Below are 14,592 nucleotides of genomic sequence, written 5' to 3' on the forward strand. Positions count from 1 at the left end.
TACTTCGCATACTTCCACTCTCTGTTGTCATACGGAATAATATTTTGGGGCAACTCAACATTTAGGCAAAAGATATTCACTGCTCAAAAGATAGTAGTTACAGTAATGTGTGGGGTTCATAGTCACACATCTTGTAGACATCTGTTTAAAAGGTTAGGAATTCTTACAACTGCTTCGCTGTACATTTACTCAGTAATGAAATTTTTTCCCAACAACATGGACCAGTTTAAAATCAACAGCGACATTCATGATTACAATACCAGAAAAACGAAAGATCTACACTATCCTTTAGTTAACCTTTCTTTGGCACAGAAATGGATATAATACGCTGCTATAAAACTTTTTGATAAATTGTCAGATGAAATAATATGTCTGACACACAGCAGTAATAGTTTCAAAAGCAAATTGAAATCATATCTCCTTGACAACTCCTTCTATACCATAGCTGAATTCTTGAGTAAGAGTAAATAAATCTGGAGATATAATATATGCATGTTATGCCATTTGAGGAAATGGGATAGATAACAGAAATATTTCGGTATAACACTATAATGTAAAGAAAAAAAACTTGTTTCCTGTGCGCATTTCTTGTGCATTTGACATGTTCCACATCATAACAGTTTTTCTGTGCTATTGATCAATGGAACATGTAAGTAACTAACTTACTAACTGTCCTACTAACCGATCCCTTCTTCTAGTCAAGTTGTGCCACAAATGTCTCTTCTCTCCAATTCTATTCAATACCTCCTCATTAGTTATGTGATCTACCCATCTTATCTTCAGCATTCTTCTGTAGCACAACATCTCAGAAGCTTCTATTTTCTTCTTGTCTAAACTATTTATCGCCCACGTTTCACTTCCATACATGGCTACACTCCATACAAATACTTTCAGAAACGACTTCCTGACACTTAAATCTATACTCGATGTTAACAGATTTCTCTTCTTCAGAAACCCTTTCCTTGCCATTGCCAGTCTACATTTTATGTCCTCTCTACTTCGACCATTATCAGTTATTTTGCTCCCCAAATAGGAAAACTCATTTACTATTTTAAGTATCTCATTTCCTAATCTAATTTCCTCAGTATCACCCGATTTAATTAGATTGCATTCCAATATCCTTGTTTTGCTTTTGTTGATATTCATCTGATATCCTCCTTTCAAGACACTGTCCATTCCGTTCAACTGCTGATCCAGGTCCTTTGCTGTCTCTGACAGAATTACAACGTCACTGGCAAACCTCAAGGTTTTAATTTCTTCTCCATTGATTTTAATTCCTTCTCAGAATTTTTCTTTTATTTCCTTTACTGCTTGCTCAATGTACAGATTGAATAACACTGGGGATAAGCTACAATCCTGCCTCACTCCCTTCCCAACTACTGCTTCCCTTTCACGCCCCTCGACTCTTATAACCGACATCTGGTGCCTGTACAAATTGTAAATAGCCTTTCGTTCCCTGTATTTTACCCCTGCCACCTCAGAATTATAAATAGTATTTTCCCGTCAACACTGTCAAAAGCTGTCTCTAAGTCTACAAATGCTAGAAATGTAAGTTTGCCTTTCCTTAATCTATGTTCTAAGATAAGTCACAGGGTCAGAATTGACATACGTGTTCCAAACTGATCATCCCTGAGGTTGGCTTCTACCAGTTTCTCCATTCGTCTGTAAAGAAGTCGTGTTAATATTTTGCAGCTGTGAATTATTTAACTGATAGTTCGGTAATTTTCACATCTATCAACACCTGCTTTCTTTGGGATTGGAATTATTATATTCTTCTTGAAGTCTGAGGGTATTTCGCCTGTCTCATACATCTTGCTAACCAGATGGTGAAGTTTTGTCAGGGCTGACTCTCCCAAGGCTATCAGTAGTTCTAATGGAATGTTGTCTACTCCTGGGGCCTTGTTTCGACTTAGGTATTTCAGTGCTCTGTCAATTCTTCACGCAGTATCATATCTCCCCTTTCATCTTCATCTACATCCTCTTCCATTTCCATAATATGGTCCTCAAGTGCATAGCCTCTCAAGAGATACCCCTCCGTTTGTGGCTGCACCCACGATAGGGCTATCTGTGTCATGGAGACACGTAAGCCTCCTCACCAGGTAGTGGGAGTAATATACTGTGAGTGCAAACCCCAAGTCCTCAAAGTCAATGACACTGTCAGAAATGCTGTCCTGTGTTAAATTTGCCAATAGAGACTTTTCACCCAATGACATATGCACTAGTTTATCAGCATTGGAGAAATTCTGTCCCATCTGCATTAAAAGGTGGAACGTATTGTCACTTATCCCACATTTAATTTCTATCCCTTCCACATAGCTCTATAATGTACGCAATAATGGAAACATAAAACAGCAAACAGCATATTTTTGTCTTTCCATGGTGCAGATGGCATGCTAATTTGGCTTAACAACAAGTCAAGGGCATCTTTTTTAAATATCGCGACCCTATAGTCTTCAAAATGTATTTGTCCTGCTTTTGATCCTTCTGATACAGTTTCTGTTACTCTCTATACTTAAAATGCGAGGAACGTTCCTTGTCCTGCAATAGATTTACACGAAGTCTAGCAATCCGCTTATTCTGATATTCCACACGCTTTTTCTAGACACAAATAGCTACACTCATGTCTAGCGCTTCATCGTCAAAGCATGTCTGTGTTGATGATTCAGTTGAATCTGGCACTGATGTATGTAGAGTTGAACTGGCTTCTTCTGTGCCATAGGAGTGTTTTCAAGCTTTAGAAGCATTTTCGTATTGTCTGTTGAGGTGGATTATTTGAAATGTCAAACAATTTGGTTAACTGTATTCCACATTGTCTGCATTAATGAACTGGTTTTGTTCGACGTGTAGCGGAAAAAACTTAACTTTATTATGGACGTAAACAGGGTCATTTTTCATAAGATGTTCTCGTCTGCTATTCATTATCCGTTTTCTACTTCTAAAACGAAACATTAATCACAAATATACATGTAATTTGCAAGCTAATCCTGTCGATACAGCTTAGTAAGATGTTGAGTTATACCTCTAAGGGTCCTTAGGAAACCTAAAAAAGACAGATGTGGTATCTTCTTGTTTATGTATTTATTTATTTATTTAGCATCTGTGTCATCGTACAAACGATATTCGACTTGTCATACATAGAAATTAACAATATAGAATATACAAAATGAAATTGTATACAATTGGATTTGTTATACACAGAAATTAAAATATAGAACGTACAGAATGAAATTGTCTATAATAAATGACAGCAAACTTACAGTTGCTGCAGTTTATTGCCCTCCACTATGTTCCCATTAGTACAAACCATTGTGTATACGGTACCAAAATAAAGAACTACTATTCGCTTTCGCTTTCACGATCGCGCCGAACCCAACAATTCAACTTATTGGCCGCTTGGCGTGCTGCTGGCGCACTAGGGAACAAAATCGAGGCGAAGTGTCGCGACTGTGATCTGTAGCGAGATTGAGATAAAGATCTATGGCATGAGTAAACGTATCACCGTAACCTCGTGTTTCATGATCTTTGGTTTCTAGAAGTTTGTTTGTGGACAAGAGTTCGAATTGCGGTTTCTTGACGAGCGCGTGTGGTAAGGTAAAAGTGATAGATGTCTATCATATTGTTATAGAAAATATTGTTGTCGAAATTATGCAATAAAATTATTTGCAGTAAACAGTTTGCTGGGTATGACGATGAAAAGCTGCGCTACTTCATAAAGTCTGAACATTAATCTTCCTAGTGTGGATGCCAAATATTTATATAGTGTATGTACACTGGTAAAATAATTTGTTTATTTACTTATCACAAGGAAGTTATTTTAGGTCATGGAACTGGCACTTTTTGTTTACAACTTTGTTCGCGGAAGACAGAAATTCGTTTAAGGGCGGCATGGGTCATAATAGTGCGTTCGAATGACAGTACACCGAATGTGCCGTTAGCATTGTGGAATGAACAATGGCCGGAAAAAAGGATAACTAGTTGTAGGGAATATTTCTATTTTGGACGTGATGCCTTAGACACTAATGTTACAAATGGTTTTTGTAGTTCGTTCAGTGCTGCGACAAACATAAAATTTATTGTTGAGTGTGGGGTGTCAGTGCGTGATTATTTGTGCGTGTTAAAGAAATAACCAAGAGTTAATAATTCGTTATCACTAATGTCGTCGTTAAAGTGTTATTGAAGTAATCACATGTTCTTATTAGTATACTTCCATCTTATTAATGTTTACGATTTTTGCAGGCACAATGGCAAGTTTACCCTTTGGCAAAGAACAGCTAACACAGCTGCGTGCATTTATAGATGTGTGTCGTACAAATCCAAAAATTATTAAGACAGCAGAACTGTCATTTTTCCGTGAGTACTTGGAGGAACTTGGAGCAGAAATTCCTGAGGTTTCACCGACAAGTGGTCATGGAGATGGAGAAATGCCATCCCCAACAAAGGAGCCCAAGAAAGCTGAGCCACAGCCTGAACAGGATGAACCCAAAGTGGAAAGTGAAGAGAGTGATGTTGAATTAGACATGACAGGGGTTGTTGGTAAGAGACCTCAAATGGCTACAGCTGTTACAAATGTAGAAAGCTTTGGTTTTGTAGTAATGTAGAAATGAAAGCACATACACTAACCAGAATATGTAGTTTCTAACGACATGGAGGGTGTGAGGGGAAAAGGCTGTGTTAGAATATAGGCCCTATTTCATGAATGTTGAAGTAAATTGCATGTTATTGTGGAATTGCCAAATGGTTGCTCATGTAATGGGCAGCCTTTTAACTGATCATAAGAATAACAGGAAAACTGAGCATTTACCTAGAAAATACAGGTAAATGGGGCCTTAAAAAAAATTTCTAAAAATACTTACTGGCTGTTGGGAAGATATGAGGTGAGGTGTGATGAAATAATCATCATTCTTATGTTGGTTTGCTAGAGGACATGACTGCTTACAGGGTTTATATTTGTCGTGGAAATATTGAACATACCAATACCACTGGCTTTCTTTGACCAGTGGCATCACAAAAAAACCGCAGTCTTAAACCACTCGTCAACATCCAATATCCTTAAAGTGTATTTGATAACAAGAATTATATTCATTCTCACAATTCCCCATTCATTGCCTTCATCAACTCATGAGCAAGCTTTCACGTGTACATTGTGCTCTGCTGCAGATCAATTAGTTACTTATTGGCAAGTTCTGTGAATCACAATTATGACCTGTCACTATGTTGTGATATGAGTCAACTTTACAATTATAGTGCATATTTGAAGTGGAAAAGTATGGCAAAATGCTGATCATTTACATGATTTCTTGATTTTTAAAAAATAAACATGTTTAATAACATATGCATAACTATATTCAGTCTCTTTCCCTGTGTAATTAAAAGTTAGTCAACTGTTTGACACATCCATCTCCTAATTCTGATATTATATGTTCACCCAGAAGTTGCAGACTTAGACATTTAAGATGGTTTGAAACGTGACCTCCAGTTCATGTTATTATTGTAAACCACAATTAAGATTTTGTGTATGTGTTCATGTCTGTATCAAGTCACAGTCAGGCTGTCACTTCCTAGCCTTATCTATGTCATGGGATACACTACAAATGGGTCACTGCTACATGTATTTCAGTAAGTAATAGTGAATCAAAATAAATATTGTCATTATTCGACCTCTTTATACGCTCATATGGTGTTGAGGGCCACATCGTTATGTCATGAGTCAAAATTGATGACTGGCTTCAGTAGGTTCAGATGACCCTTTGTAGCATCAGCTATGCTTCTGTTGTTACAGAAGAGTTGTTTAGTTGTTGAGGGTGCTTCTTCATTGGGTGTTTATAACAATTTCTCATAATGTACCATCGGGATATTTCTCATTGCTAGACACATTCTGAACTGATTTTTATGTTAGCATAATGAGTGAGATTGGTGGAAAGAATGATGTGCAATTGTCCTTTTCTTGCTTCTTGCACAGCAATTTGTATCCACATTGTCATATTCTAACATATTGCTTTTGTAACTAACTTGATCATTAATAGATCCTATGACCATGACCCATTTAGCAACACTCATTTTACGGTAAATGTATGCACATAATCACTTATAAGTAAAAGATCTTTGAATGCAGTCTGCTCCCCTCTGCCATTTGCACCACTTCCGTTACTCCAACCCTTATTTGGTGGCTGGGAAACTTTGCTACATTTAAACAGCCAGTTGGAACTTTTTTCAAAATTTCTACCATACGCCATTTTGACCAATAAATTTAATTTGGTCTCTCCACTGACTGACTGACTGTGCTACTGATTTTACTAGTAAATATTGAAAGTGACTTCTGTAAAATGTTGTACTGTGTAAATATCAAATGACATGGGAAATTAGAGGCATTGAGCCATTGAAAGTCTCATAAATCAAAGGTTTTGCATGATCATGACATGGAAGAGTGTATTGGGCGGGGCAGACAACAGGAGGAGAGATATTTGGGAGTTGAGAGTCTTGGGGTAGAGTAGAGAGGAATGTGGGGGATGGGGCTAGTGGAGATTGAAGCCAGGAGGATCACGATAACGAAGGATGCGTTACTAGGACAACTACGATCTACACATAGTTCAGGGAAGCTGCTGTTTGGGGCAAGGATCCAGATGGCCCAGGTTGGGAAGCAGCAGTTGAAATAGAGCACATCGTCCTCGGCAGCATGTTCTGTCACTGGATGTGAACTCTGCCCTTGGCCACCATTTGGCAGTGCGCATTCTTTCAGGTGAACATTTGGTTGGTGGTCGTGACCACCTAAAACGATTTGCCGATATTGAAACAGAGCTGCAGAATGACATGACTGCTTCCATCCTGATTGGGTAGGACAAGCCTATTGCAGGACTAATATTGTATGTGTTGGGTGGGTGTATCAGATTGAGTGTTCCACAGAGGAAGGTTCCATGTGGAAAGGAGTTGAGAGTGGGCGTGGCTTAAGGATGGACTAGTATATTGTGTAAATTGGGTGAGTGGTGGTATACAATTTGGGGAGGGAAGAATTGTGTATAGAATAAAATGGTATAAAGTCGAAGCCCTGACGAAAGATACGGTACAGTATTTCCAGTCCACAATGGGGGTTGCTTGTTTACAGCTGATTCTTGGGGATGAGGTAGGATTCAGGGTGTATGGGGATGTGGTGCGGGAAATCTGTCTGCAGAGTAGGTTTGAAGGATCGTGACTGTTTGTGAAAGCCTTGTGAGACCATCAGTATACTGGAAAATGGAATTATATTCTCTTTGGATGTGCTATCCGCTGGTGGCCAGACGGTGGGAGTGTTTTTTTAAATGTGCCTTTCAAGAGCTCAGCACCTTAGTGAGCTACCAACTACTAAATTATTTATATTCTACCAGCACTTTCTATTGCCATATTTGTAAAGCTCACAGAACATTTTTTTTTTTTTCTGTGCAGTAGATTGCTTGTGGACATCTCAATGCATTGCAAACTCTCCATCTTCAAAAATACAACAAAAAAGCAAATCCTTCTTTGCCTGATCTTAGATTTAAATATAGGGATGTCATAACATATTTAGGATAGTAACTTAATAATTTAGTAGATATAATAATGCTGTGGTACTGAAAAGTATAAATTAATATTGTAGGCCTACTTATGAAACATAACTCTTCTTCACAGTGCCAAGGGAAGTGTGACACATTGTATTACTTCGTCCTAATCTTTATAATTTCCTTTTTTAAGGGCTTGAGCTTATTTTTCAGTCAAGATAGATAAAACTTTTTGTTCTTTTACCATGAAGAACCTAGAAATACATATTAAGTTTGGGAGCAAATGAAAAACAGGCAAAATGAAAAGTAGAATGAATTCTTATGTAGCTGATAGTCAATGCTACTTTTGTTTTTCATGCGCACTGAGTATTTTATTGGGTCAACTGAAATTTGTGGTACCACCCGTATGGTTTGACCCATGATGTATTGTGTTACGTTACATGACATCATGGTGGTGTGACATATTTGAAATGGATTGTCAGGATGGCGATTCTTCTGGAAACCCTAGAATTCTCCAAGAATTGCATTATACATGGAAAAGTTGGAGAACTCTCAGGGAATTTAAGGAATTTCATAAAATATCAGAGAATTTTGTGCTTTTAACCTTGCATTGAAATTAAATTTTATTCTGGTTTATAAATCAAAAATTTTTAAATATTTAATATTTCAAAGTATGTCAGTTATATCAATTTATTCCATATAAATTATTGATGCTTAAAAATTGCAGTTAAACTACTGTTTATTGCCAGTAAATCTCGGGGAATTTTGTTCAAGTCTCTCTTTAAGTAGCCAAACTAATTGTGTTTACAGAGGGCATGTTGGAAGGTGCTGTGGGGCTCTCTAGTGTGATGTTTATATTTCTAAATTGTTTGTGAGCAATTTTAGTGCTTCACTGAACTCCTTGAGTACTGTTTGTAAGAATAATGTTGGAAGGGTTTGTGGCAGTGAATTTTTAGATCAGGGTCAGTTGTGTACATTGTGTCAACTGCTGGATCTATGCAGCCAGTGAGAGAGCCATGGACAGACAACGTGTTTCAAAGGAAAGTTGGCACATTGTCAAATTAGTACATCACTACCTCCGAAACTGTAACACATTCCAAAGAAACAGGCAGCTGTTTTGACAACCAGAATTATTAATTAAAACTGTGCTATTGGGTTCCAACCTAGCCACAACCTTGTAAATTGTGTCATAAAATATTTATGACAACAATGAAGAAAATATTTTTGTTCTATTTCAGCAGTACAAAATTTGTTTTCTTGCCTCTCATTGGTTACATTGCTATGTAAAACTGACATACTGCGAACCTACGAGCAGTAAAGAAACACCACTGTGACTGCTTCTATCTTGTTCTACACTTTAGCCACTTGTGGGGCTTAGTGATAATTTTGATGTCGGCAGTAATGGATAATACAGTGTTAGATCAAAAAGTAATGCCGCCTGCATCATAAAAAATAATAATGAATGTATAACAGTAGAATTAGTACAGATCTTAGCTTGAACCCTCCTGTGTATGAGACTATTGTTCAACATCGTCACTATGGATTTTTCACATTTGTGCCATCGTTGAATCCAGGCTTCAAAACCAATTTAGAAAAATTCAGGGTTTTGCTTCTTTACCCATGATTTTAAAGCTGCTATAACCCCATCCAAGTAATTGAATCTGTAAAAATATAGGTCATTTTTCTTAGGTCCAAACAGGTAGAAGTCAGATGGGGAGCATGAGAAACCGCTGACCAGCCTATTTTTCAATCGCTTGGGTTGTGAAAAATGGCATATATGGGAGCACGCATTACTGCCTCCTTAAGGTTCCTAAGTGTGGTTACAGAGGTTTTGCTGTTAATTGTGAACTTGCAACATGTGTTTTCTCGCATCACTTCATCGCGTGTCCTTGATTGGCGCCTGTGACAAATGATGTCTGCCGACTACAGCACACAGTTTATCTGCAATGTCCATTACCAAACTTCTTCACTCGACGCTGCACATTGCTGATGTCCACTACAGCGTCCCCATGCACTTTTTTCGTGGATGAGGTTAAAACAGCTTTAAAATCATGGGCCGGCCGTGGTGGCTGAGCAGTTCTTGAGTGTGCACATGCGCATGGTGACTGTTGAAATTTTGTGTTGTGTAGAGGACAGCTCAATCTATGATTTGCATGGGAGATGGCGTGTAGACCATAATAAAATTCCTACAGTTATTTGGTTTAATTGTGAATATGTGTAGTGTGATATTTGTGCAGAAGGTACAAGATTGACCAAAGTAGCTGCATAACGGACCCGAGACCAATATGTGTGGCGTTTTCGATGGGACAGCATGTGGCACCACAGTGACATAGCGAACTGTTACAAATGGGTTACTTCAAAACTGTTACAAATGAGTTACTTCAAAGACAGTTCCAAGCCAGAGGCCATGTAGCACACATTCAAATGGCTCCAAACCACCTCCATTTATGACTTCACTGGTGTCAAGTGAGAGCTCATTGACGGGCAGGGTGGAGGTCTCTTGTATTTTTTGATGAAAGCTGGTTCTGCCTCATAACACAGATTACCGTATGTTGGTTAGGAGGAGGCTGGTAGAGGGCCTACAACCAAACTGTCTGTGTACTAGATACACTGGACCTATACCTGGAGTAATGGTCTGGGGTGCAATTTCATATGACAGTAGAGGCAATCTTGTGGTTATCCCACACATCCTGACTACAAATTGTATGTCAGTCTTATGATTCAACCTGTTGTGCTGCCATTCATGAACAGCATTACCGGGAGCGTCTGCCAGTAGGACAACACTCACCCACATTCTACTGTTGTAACCCAACATGCTCTACAGGGTGTCATGATGTTTCCTTGGCCTGCTTGATCACCATATCTTTCTCCAATTAAGAACATATGGTTCATCATCAGGAGACAATTCCAGCGTCATCCGTGACCAGCATTAATTATCCCTGTATTGACTGACCAAGTACATGAGGCATGGCACTCCATCCCACAAACCAACATCCAGCACCTGTACAACACAGTGCATGCATATTTGTATGCTTGCATTCAACAATCTGGCGGTGATAATGGTTATTAATGCGCCAGCATTTCACATTTTCACTGGCTTATCTTGTGCCTAATTTAACCTGTGATCTTGCAATGTTAATCACTTACATATGTTACCTAGACAAACATGTTGCTAAAATTTCATTACGCTACATTAATTATTTTGTGGTGGTGAGCCGGCTGGAGTGGCCGAGCGGTTCTAGTCGCTACAGTCTGGAACTGCGCGACCGCTACGGTCGCAGGTTCGAATCCTGCCTCGGGCATGGATGTGTGTGATGTCCTTAGGTTAGTTAGGTTTAAGTAGTTCTAAGTCCTAGGGGACTAATGACCTCCGAAGTTAAGTCCCATAGTGCTCAGTGCCATTTGAACCATTTTTTTCTGGTGATGATTGTTTTTTCCAGTGTCTATAGCTCAAGTGCTGCATTAGATACTGGAGTTTTGAGTTGTGTATGGTTTTGTAGTACCATGGATTTCTTTTGTGTCATGTATATCAAGTGAAACTTTTGAGTGGCATCTTTTGAAGCCATGTGTGGTGTCTTGAACTACATTTGAGCTACATAGGTCAAGTGAAATTTATACCAGTTTTTTTATTGTGATTTTTTTTTCAATTGGTGAGGGTTTTGTTCCCTTGATTTTTGTATTAGCTTTTGTCTGGTTTTTCTTCCATATTAGGCTTGTTGTATATTTATTTTGTCCCCATCGAAAACCCCAAAATATGGTGGTTGTCCCGCTACATTAATGTTATTTCTACAATTACATATTTTTCATATTATCTGTATTTGTTTGTGCGCTTGTGTGTGTGTGTGTGTGTGTGTGTGTGTGTGTGTGTGTGTGTGTGTGTGTGGGTATAACATAAAACATTTGAATATAATACTTACTACCCTGATCATTTGTCAGGAGATTGTCGAAATAGGTGAATATAATGCAATAAACTGGAACAGCTAATATTTACAGAATTTACATGCTGTCAGAATGAAACACTTATGCACTATTAATAAACTTATCATACACAAAATACCTAATCTGACTGTTGTGACCAAGTGCTGTCAAAACTGATATCAAAGAAATATTTTTACTTAAGCTGGCTTAACACTCTCAGTTAAGATATTCATCTATGGAGCAGAAGAAGTTGCCTATCAAAAAGTCTTTCAAACTCTGTTTAAACCGTTCTTTATCTGAAACCAAGTTTTTAATGGTTGCTGGCAATTTATTGAAAATGTGTGTTCCTGAATATTTGGACCAAGGTAAGTGATTTTAGGTCTTTATGTAGATTGTTCTTATTCCTAGTATTGATACTATGTATTGAGCTATTGGTTGGAAATAGGGATGTATTACTTGCAAAAAATTTCATTAAGGAATAAATATACTGAGAAGCAGTGGTTAGAATACCAAGTTCCTTGAACATGTTTCCACATACTGTTCTTGAAGATACACCACAAAAGATTCTTATCACACGCTCTCGCACCCTAAAAACTTATGCTCGGTTTGATGAGTTGCCCCAGAGTATGAAAACATATGACATAATAGAATGAAAGTAAGCAGAGTATGCAAATTTTTTTGTATTTATATCTCCTACATCTGACATCATTCTCACGGCAAATACAGACTTGTTTAGGCGCTTAAGCAGTTCTGTGGTATGCGCTTCCCAACTGAATTTATTATCAAGTTGTAATCCCAGAAATTTAACACTGTCAGCCTTTTCAATCTGCATGTCTTCATAGGTCATACACATGCTGGAAGGAAATCTCTTACAGGTTCTGAACTGCGTATAGTAGGTCTTCTCAAAGTGTAATAACATTGAATTAGCTTTAAACCACTTATTAATGTCAGTAAAATATGATAAGCGGCTATTTGTAAATATGTACCTGACTTGCTACTTATTGCAATGTTTGTATTATCTGCAAACAAAACAAACTTAGCATCTGGCAATCTAACAGTTAAGAGGTCATTAATGTACACAAGAAAAAGCAATGGACTCAAGATGGAACCTTTAGGAACACCACATGTAATTAATTCCCAGTCAGATGAAGACTGACTGCTTACTGCACAGGAATGTTTGCAATGACGCCCTTTGTTTCCTGTTAGATAGATAAGACTCAAACCATTTTGCAGCATTGCTGGTGACACAATAATATTCTAATTTACTTAAGGGAATGCTGTTGTCCACACAGTCAAAGGCTTTTGACAGGTCACAGAAAATACCAGTAGCCACTAATTTATTATCTAATGAATTAAGTACATTCTCACTGTAAGTATAAATAGCTTTCTCTATATCAGAACCCTTAAGAAATCCAAGCTGTGACTTGGACAATATATTATTAGCAGTCAGATGCATAAGGAGACGCTTGAAAGGCTTAATGTCGGCATACTGTATCCAGTCTGGACATGTTCCACTGATATGAGATTGATTACCCAAATAACTTAAGATAGAACTCAACTCGCATGAGCATTCTTTGATCAACTTTGTTGATATGTTATCATACCCACTGGAATACTTGCATTTTAAGGATTTTATGATGGATGCTACCTCTTTGGGACACCCTGCGGGTTCGGGGGTTAGAATAGGCCTGAGGTATTCCTGCTTGTCGTAAGAGGCGGCTAAAAAGAGTCTCGTACTTTTTGGCCCTATGAGTCCAGGTCCCATTCTATGGTTTGATCTGCCACTTTCAAAATTCTACAGAAGTGCGGGCCATATGGGGAAGGATGGCTTACGTGGTGCACAAGTTATCCATACTGCCACCTAATATCCAGCACAGTAGCCAGTCCGTTGTGGTGGGGCCGTCATGTACCCGTTTGGTGTGAGCCCCCTGACAACACAGGGATCGCACTGCTGATGACGCCTAAGCTGTAAACTCCCCACATGTGCCAATTTAGAACAGCGTGGTGTTCGTTTCATCCGGCACGTTTACAGGGGACCCAAAGACAACAGGGTTGCTACCGATACCTTCATCTTGGCCTTTGAGGGTGATTCATTGCCTGAAAAGGTCAAGGTTTACCGCTGTGACGTTAAACCATACATCCCTCCCCGTATGCGGTGCTTTAAGTGCTGGACGTTCGAGCACATGTTTTCCCGCTGCACTTCCAGCACCACATGTCGAGACTGCGGATGTCCATTGCACCCAGATACTCCATGTGCGCCTCTTCCCACTTGAATCAGCTGTGGAGAGCACTTCCCCCCCCACCCCCCCTCCCCTCCCCGCTCGCCAGACTGTCCAGTGCTCAGAGAGGAGCAGAAAATCATGGAGTGCAAGACCCTGGACTGGTTGACTGACCAAGAGGCTAAACATAAATTTGAAAGATTACACCCCATTCGGCTAATGTCGACATATGCTGCAGCTGCGTCAACCATCGCTGTCCCAAGTGCCTGTGGTTCCTCACTCTGTGCCATGAACAGTGGGCCCTCCGGGTCACCAGAATACGTCCACCCCCTTGGTGGTATGGGACAAATCCTCCTCCATTACTTCCAAAGCACCTACTTCGGGAGTAAGACTGCCCCAAATGCAGGGGACATTGGTCCCCTCCACCCATGCCGGAGAAGCAACAGCCTCCTCCAGCTCCTCTCATGCGGAAGGGGTTCCTTGGGGCCCTCTCTCCCAAGGTCTCCACTAATGCCACGGCGGAGATTCACAGTCTTCATCCGTGCCTGAAGCTGCTATGGAGAAATCTTCCCAGCAAGCCCCTAAAGAGAAGTGAGAGAGAAAACAAACTAAGAAGAAGTCTGCTAAGAAACAGGACCCTCTGGTGGCTCCATCACCCCCACTCCCTATTAGTTCTGCACCTGAGGATGAGGTGGAGATCTTAGCGTCCCCTGCGGACCTGGATCGCACTGATGCCTCATTGACCATAGAAGTGGCCACAAATATCAATCAGTGGCAGCGGGTGACCCTGAGACATAAGTTGCCTCCTTGCGCACTTCATGCCTTCCCAGCCTCATGATAACGTCATTCTCCAGTGGAATTGCGGCAGTTTTTTTCCACCACCTGACTGAGCTATGGCAACTCTTGAGCCTTACACCTGCTTTCTGCGTTGCCCTTCAGGAAACCTG

At 39.5% G+C, this 14,592-nt stretch overlaps 1 protein-coding gene across 2 annotated transcripts in view; it reads left to right on the forward strand.

Annotated features, from left to right (window-relative positions):
• The first annotated feature begins 3,484 nt into the window (after window positions 1-3,484).
• LOC126199360 (putative protein FAM10A4) overlaps window positions 3,485-14,592 on the forward strand; it is a 203,465-nt gene continuing 192,357 nt past the window's right edge. Inside the window, exons 1-2 of one of the 2 annotated variants that reach the window (XM_049936225.1) lie at window positions 3,485-3,591; window positions 4,237-4,533. In XM_049936225.1, coding sequence (XP_049792182.1) covers window positions 4,242-4,533 — 292 coding nt within the window. In that variant the 5' untranslated portion in view covers window positions 3,485-3,591; window positions 4,237-4,241. The remainder of the gene's footprint in view (window positions 3,592-4,236; window positions 4,534-14,592) is intronic. The other variant, XM_049936226.1, reaches the window with a different exon arrangement.

The sequence above is a fragment of the Schistocerca nitens genome, chromosome 8 (genome assembly GCF_023898315.1).
Source record: "Schistocerca nitens isolate TAMUIC-IGC-003100 chromosome 8, iqSchNite1.1, whole genome shotgun sequence".
In the NCBI taxonomy this organism is placed as follows: domain Eukaryota; kingdom Metazoa; phylum Arthropoda; class Insecta; order Orthoptera; family Acrididae; genus Schistocerca; species Schistocerca nitens.